Below are 7,358 nucleotides of genomic sequence, written 5' to 3'. Positions count from 1 at the left end.
TTCTAGAGCCAGTGTTTGGTTTGTCCAATCTGGGCTACTGTAGAAACAGTACTTAAAACAATCATATTCCTTTTCTGCCAGTTTTCCCTGTAAATCCTACATGCTGAAGCTTTTTGTGTTTCAAAAATGAAATGCCAAGATTGTGTCATTTTCAAATTTTCCTTGAGATTTAAAAGAATGACTAAGAACTGTCCCTGATTACAGATTCTAGACACTTTGTTACTTTGATACTTTGATTTATTCCGGTCAGATTTAGTGGAATTTAAGTTTAATTTAAATTCTTATTTATTACAACTTATTTCTCTTTGAGTCATCGGCATTAAGAAATTAAAACAAATGCATAATTTTCCTTCAGTAAACACGTTTTTTTATTTGGTTTGGTAGCAAAAACAGCACCTCAGGACAACAGTATGATGCGGGCAGCCTCCTAAGGGGTCGAACAGTTTCAGTTACAGGACACGCACAGGGAAGACATGCACTACCTACTGTAGCAGGCCATTTTTTAAGACACTTGGTTGACCAACAACGCTGGAGCACTGTTTCAGTACATTCACATTCCTTTGACAACACCACTGTCTATGCATCACTGTATTGAAGGAAACAGCCCTTTGTGTATGGAATAGCTGTTGCATAGATTTCAAGGGAGTGTTATATATTTATATATATATATATACTTTTCCTAGTTGCAATTTGCCCAGTTTTTATATCACTTTCTGTGACAAAACTACTCTTTTTTAGTTCAGACAATCAGACATCAGACATACAAAATAAATTCTTTGGTCCCTTTCTTTGGTAGTGTTAGGATCATTTATTGCTTCATGGAAATGTGTAGGCTCCGTTGGAGAGTGGCTGGCAAGCATTTTACTTCATAGTTGGGGGTTAAGGGAGGGGGGTTGTATAAAACTACCAAAGAGGCAGAGGAGATAATAGCAGACAGGTAGCTACACCTCTAAACCTGACAGCTCAATCCTCAATGACCTCAGAGGACTCGGACACCACTCTGCCGTCCCGGGTCTCGATCATCTTGATAACAACGTTCTTCTTGCTCTGGGTGGTGCTGTAGCCGCCGCCGCCGGTGCTGCCGCTGCTGTAGCCGCCGCCGCTGCTGTAGCCACCGCTCATGCTCCCGCCGCTCATGCTCCCGCCGTATCCGCCTCCATACCCGCCGCTGAAACCGCTGGAGTAGCCGCTTGAGTAGCTGCTCTTTACGCCGCCGTCCATGGGGTAACCACCGTAGCTTGCTGTGGAGAGAAGGGAGGCCAGAGAAAACAGTCAGACGTAGAAAACTGATAAAGAAATGTAAAAAAATCCAATCAATGTAGTCCGGTAGTTGTGACATCAGTCAGGGACGGCGAAGGATGGCGACGATGACTCACTGCTCTGTTGGGAAATGTTGATGGACTTGATGCCAGTCGCCAGCCTGTCCTCCTCTCCCTCCAGCAGTTTCCTGTAGGTGGCGATTTCAATGTCCAGAGCCAGCTTGACGTTCATCAAGTCCTGGTACTCTCTGATCTGGCGGGCCATGTCCTGCTTGGCTCTCTGCAGGGCGTCTTCCAGGTCCCTGATGCGGGCCTTGGCGTCCTTCACTGCCATCTCGCCGCGCTCCTCTGCCTCAGCAATCTGGGCCTCCAGGTTGGCACGCTGGGAGAAGAAAAATGGCCCGCCAAAAAGATAAGGCTTTGTCCACTCTTCTGATTGTTAAATGACTATAACAAACTATATATGATGGCTCTTGTACCATGGCGCCAAAACACATGTTGCATACCTGTCCCTTGATGTTATCAATCTCTGATGTCAGTCTCTGGATCATGCGATTGAGGTCTGAGATCTCTGTCTTGGTGGCCCTCAGGTCTTCTCCGTACCTGCTGGCGGACGTCTGCATCTCCTCATACTAAACAAAATACAATACCAGATATTACAAACTGGAAACCCTATCGACCAGAAAACCTGTGCTGACTCATGAACTGATGAATGGTACTTAGCTTTCTTTCAGTATAAATTTAACCGATACACATGGCAAGTAAGGTTTGCAACACCTCTCTCGGTAAAGAATTGACGGAAACCCGTACATACGAAGACTTCAAAAGGATCTCTCATTCACCTTGCTTTTGTACCACGTCTCCGCCTCGGCACGGCTGCGGTTAGCGATGTCCTCATACTGGGCCTTGACTTCAGCCACAATGGAGTCCATGTCCAGCTTGCGGCTGTTGTCCATCTCCACGATGACGGAAGTGTCCTTGATCTGTCCCTGGAGCTCATGAAGCTCCTGAAGAAGTACAAAGAGAGAGATTGGTAAACCCCAGCTCATCAAGGAAGCCCATCCGGCAAGTGCGCTTCAAGGGGAGATGAGTCAAGATGCGAAACAGATGCTAAGAAAAAGCAGGGAAACAAACAACACCACTGAGACGATCTTTTTTTGTGCCGTACCTCCTCATAGATCGACCTGAGGAAGTTGATCTCATCTGTCAGACTCTCCAGCTTAGCCTCCAGCTCAACCTTATTCATGTAGGCCTCATCAACATCCTGGAACCAATAAAAGTCGTGTTAGAATATCAATAAGAACCCTTCAGGAGAAAGGTCAAATTTGCCAACTCAAAGGCAAGTTGAGTAAATAATGACGCTGACCTTCTTGATGAGGACGAAGTCGTTCTCACACTCTGTGCGCTTGTTGATCTCATCTTCATACCTGAGAGGGAAAACCATACAGTTCATGTTTAGATTTTGAATGTTCATAAAGAGTCTTATTTCTTGCTCCCGTTTGGTTTATTCACCGATGCAACACTAGGAGGCGCCAGTAGTCCATCTCTTGAACTCCTTTGGGACATTTGCCTCTAACAAAGTGTGTTGACCCAGGGCCAAGCCTGAGGGTCCTACTTACGTCTCTACCTGCGGGGACGGACCCCCCTCGGAATTCAGCTGATACACTTAATCTGTCTCAACAAGCCGATACGTATGGCACTATCGTAGCTGTTTGTGTTCGAGACATGTGCATGTGAAATGATTTCTACCTTTGGTCACATGTAATGTAATGCAATGGGTGTTTGAAACATGCCTCCTCGGTGCTGTAATTCCCTACAGGTTGTGTATGACGCAAGACAATGGACAGATGTAGGGAGTAGTCCACAAAAAGACTAGGCTAGTCTCAAAGAACAAAAAAAAATAATCTCCGGCTGTATTTGATTCATGAATGAAGATTCTAGGCATTTTAAAAATTCCTCCAGTGCAACCTAAATGAAAGAAGTGAATCCTAGATAAACAGTGTGCTTCTTTGTGGGGCCAGAACGAGCCAGAGTCTGCGTGGAAGAGTTTGTTTCTTAGACCTGCATGGACCCCTTCCACACTCACTTGTTCTTGAAGTCCTCCACCAGGCCCTGCATGTTGTGCAGGTCGGCCTCCAGCTTCATCTTGTCGTTGCCCAGGCCGTCGAGCTGCCTGCGCAGGTTTGAGATGTAGGCCTCAAACATGGCGTCGATGTTGGAGCGGGTGGTGGTCTGTCCCTGCAGCAGGTTCCACTTGGTCTCCAGCATCTTGTTCTGCTGCTCCAGGAAGCGAACCTGATGCGTGGAAAAAGAAGGGGGAGCATTTATTATGAGTTGTGAGTAAGCTACCAATCCAAAAAATAAAATCTCTTACATGCTTGGTTACAGTGGTAACGAGTATGTAAAGACGGAGTCCTTGTCATCAGTTGTAAATTATTATAAAATAATAATAATATGATGTAAATGCTCTGCCGTGTCAAAACAACATCGCCATCCCAAATACTCAAGCATCAGTATCAAGCTCGCCATGCCTCCTGGTCACCGTCTCCAGTCATTGTTGTTCTTATCTAACTTTGGAGCTTTGTAAGCTGCTGTTGGCTGAGTTTCCAACGGAAGGCCTGACCTACGTGCATCCTGACAGGAGGGAGAGGGGGTGGGGTGGGGTGGTGTGTGGGTGTGGGTGCGTGCGTGCATGTGTGTGTGTGTGTGTGTGTGTGTGTGTGTAGATGGGGGGGCAAGACGAGGTTTGGAAAAAGCAGCTGATGGATGAACCGAGCCAGTTAACCCTTCTCCCGCATGTCTTCCTGTTTTTGTAAAGCAAAGTTTGCAGCCAAATAGGGGAAAGCCCAGAGAGAGAAGGGGTGGTGAAGCAAAGTCGCATCCGCAAGCAGATGCAGGAAGGTAAATATTTAACCGCGTTATCGAGGTGATGATCGAGGGAGAACAGAGAGTGGGAAGGAGGTGGAGGGAGGGGGGTGGGGGGGGGTGAACTAGGAAAATGCACGGCTGTGAACTCAGTGGACCCTGATCTGACACATTGCACCCTACAGGTGGGATCCAACCAAGAAATGGTTCATTTGAACCGGAGTGAATGCAGATAATAAAGGGCCTTCAAAATGGATTGCCACGGCGAGATAGCAGGTGATAGAAGGGGGGAAGTTTATCCGCTTTGTGTCGAAGCATGCAAAACGCACTTTATCTTCCTTTTTGTAATCATTGCGACGGGAGAGGGAGAGCTGATACGTAGTCCGTCAGCTGACGTTGACTGGAACATGAAACCTTTTTAAATATTAACCCACTGCTGAGGCCTCAGAGGACACACACACACACACAAACTCCTAACATGCTGATTTGAATGAATAAAAGTCAACAAACTCCCAATGGACACTCCTTTTTTTAATGCGTCGCCGTGAAAGAATATTGTGTGTTTGGGAGTGGTGGGGGCCACCAGGGCAGCACAAAGAGCCACACCCCAGCGGAGGGAGGGATCATTCCCAAGGTAACTCCTATCACAAGCCTGGAGCTCTGCCCTGACACACCCTTAGCGCTCTCTCTCTCTCTGTCTCTCTCTCTCTCTCTCTCTCTCTCCCTTTGTATTTGTCTTTCCCAGTCTCTCCCTTTTTGCAAGTCTGTTTTTCATCACTATAAAAGGGCAGCTTGAGTAAAACCATAGAGAGACCAACATTAACTTTGCGCGATGGCACATTTCATTTTTTGTGGGAGGTGACGAGATCAGGGCGAGGGGGAGGGGGGGATTCTACTTTCAGATTTCAGAAAATCACCATTGCAAGATATGTGGCCCACATATGGACCTCTGTATCAAATAACAGCAGCTGGAGAGAAACATAAAAACTTTTTTGGACTGCACAGTGACCGAGCTTTCTACGCACCCAAAGCTGGTTCTGTCCGCATAAATAGAAACCCACATTTCTTTGACACGTTCCTGTATCGGCCCTCGATTACAAGCTCTTACCTTGTCAATGAAGGAGGCGAAGCGGTTGTTGAGGGTCTTGATCTGCTCCTTCTCCTGGGTACGGACGACTTGGATGTTGGGGTCAATCTCAAGGTTCAGGGGGGCCAAAAGGCTCCTGTTCACAGTCACAGCGGTGATAGGGGCCTGACCGCCCATGCCCCCGCTGAAGCCCATGCCCATGCCCATGCCCATGCCGCTGCCGCCGCCCATGCCACCACTGAAGCCCATGCCACCGCCGCCCATGCTTGAGTTCAGGCCATAGGCGGAGGAGCTGGTGATGCCCCCGTAGCCCCTGTTGCCTCCTCCATAGGAACTATTGACGTTGTAGCTCCTGCGGCTGCTGATGCCACCTGATCCTCCGGAGTAGGAGCTGCTGCTGAAGTTCCGCGGGGCGGTGGAACTCCTCACGCTGTAGCTGCTGGTCTTCTTGTAAGTGCTCATTCTGAAATCTGGAGGAGTTTCTTGTGGTTGAGTCTGGGAAGGTCAGACTGCAATGGCTCTGTTGGCAATGCAGGCAGGGCAGGCAGGCAGAGGGAAAGAGACCAGAGCGGATAGAAGGGAGAAGAACCTACTGAGGAGCTTTAAAGCCTGTGGCTGTGGGAGGGGACTGTGCAGAGCTGCCATTGGCCTGCGTGTCTGGGCGAGAGAGGGAGGCAGGGCTGTAACATTACACTTCTATGACACATTGTCCAGTCACTCAAAAGCATTACCTGGTCCCTCTACAGGCTTCTCCGTGTAAAGAAAACCTTGTCTTCTGACAGGATTGTCGAGTAGTTGTATTTATTTGATCTCTTGTTTGCTTGTGTGTGTGTGTGCGTGTGTCCAGGAAAAACTGCTCAAAAACCCCCAACAGCTGATTCAACAGGTCTCTTGAAAATATACATAATTTGTATTCTGCAGATTTGTATCAGAAAAAAAAACGTGTGTGTGTGTGTGTGTGTGTGTGTGTGTGTGTGTGTGTGTGTGTGTGTGTGTGTGTGTGTGTGGCGTTACTTACCGGTAATTATCTCTTAACAATCAACAATTATCGTAAATTTGGCAACACTTAATAATAATCTGTTCTGCTTCCCTTTTCTTTTCCTTCACCATACTTCCTATTAGTTTGACAGTCTCATTAAACTATTTCCAAATGTATAATTTGTCACTTTATCTATTACTGTTCTTCGGTCTACTACTGTACCATATTCTATTCTGTTCTATATACTTATATTTCACATTATATTTCATTGCTACATTTTGGCTGCAGCACTTTTTTATGACTTACATTCTAATTTTCTAATATGTATGAGCATTGTTGGAGGGAGCCTGCGAGCTAAGAATTTCATGACCCTCCCATCCCTCAGCTGTTTGTTTTTTTTGTTTTTTTTAACAAATTGTCGCTTATGTAATTAGTTTTAAAAAATGGCAAAGTGATCATCATGCAGCCCGTTCTCACTTCCAACTCTTCAAATAGTGTTGCTTGGTCAGTGGCCCTACCAGGCAAAGAGCAAAGCTAATGCGGAAATGTCTTAAAACTTGCAATAACTCTACTGGCCAGCAGGGGGCGACTCCTCCGGTAGCAAAAATAAGTCTGATTGTATAGAAGTCTATACTATAATATAGTATAGTCTAGTAACTGGGCCTACTACGTGACAAATCTGCTTATTCTAACCCAAAACACAACCTTTTTCTAAATGTAAATGGAAGTTTACTTTGAAAAGACGAGCTGTAACATACTAAACTGACGCTAGAGCGGTATGTAGAGCGTCCTAGTTTAAAGCACAGGGTAATTTAAGAGAACGTGTTGCATGTGTCATGGTTTAGTTATATTTGTATAATAATAATATTTTGTTTTACTTTAAGGCTGTTTTCAGTCTTTATGCTAACCTTAGCTCCCCAGCTGTGTGCTGTAGCTTCACTTCTACTCGTCAGACTCTGCATGTAAGCAAGCAGTCAAACCTTTGCATTAACCCAGAGGAGTTGAGCAGTCATAAACACAACAGAGGATGTCATACTGATTAGCATACAGCACCTTTTTGCTAGCTGTGCTAGCACATTCAACTCAGTCGTAAGCAACGCCACTCAAGACAAATGATGCTTGTTCTTTTAAAAACACCAGTTAAACGATTATAATGCTAAGAAGCACT

At 46.0% G+C, this 7,358-nt stretch overlaps 1 protein-coding gene across 1 annotated transcript; it reads right to left on the bottom strand.

Moving 5' to 3' along the window:
* Positions 1 to 326: 326 nt before the first annotated feature.
* Positions 327 to 5,784, bottom strand: krt8 (keratin 8). The gene is made up of 8 exons (XM_079225671.1): positions 5,233 to 5,784; positions 3,346 to 3,554; positions 2,626 to 2,686; positions 2,428 to 2,523; positions 2,102 to 2,266; positions 1,766 to 1,891; positions 1,377 to 1,641; positions 327 to 1,241 (listed from the first exon to the last, which is right to left on the bottom strand). The coding sequence occupies exons 1-8, from the start codon at positions 5,671 to 5,673 to the stop codon at positions 964 to 966; spliced, it is 1,641 nt and encodes a 546-aa protein (XP_079081797.1). The 5' UTR covers positions 5,674 to 5,784; the 3' UTR covers positions 327 to 963.
* Between the last annotated feature and the right edge of the window lie 1,574 nt (positions 5,785 to 7,358).

The sequence above is a fragment of the Taurulus bubalis genome, assembly GCF_910589615.1.
Source record: "Taurulus bubalis genome assembly, chromosome: 11".
Lineage (NCBI taxonomy): Eukaryota > Metazoa > Chordata > Actinopteri > Perciformes > Cottidae > Taurulus > Taurulus bubalis.
The sequence above is the reverse complement of the archived record's forward strand: the minus strand, read 5'-3'. Positions and strand labels throughout refer to the sequence as shown.

Bases quoted from the DNA above. Each gene is read 5' to 3' on its own strand.
- krt8 (XM_079225671.1), bottom strand. From the start codon at position 5,673: ATGAGCACTTACAAGAAGACCAGCAGCTACAGCGTGAGGAGTTCCACC. The intron at 3,555-5,232 runs GTAAGAGCTTGT...TCCACGCATCAG, and splicing joins TCGCCTCCTTCATTGACAAG to GTTCGCTTCCTGGAGCAGCA. The intron at 2,687-3,345 runs GTGAGTGTGGAA...TTTCCCTCTCAG, and splicing joins GTGGAGGACTTCAAGAACAA to GTATGAAGATGAGATCAACA.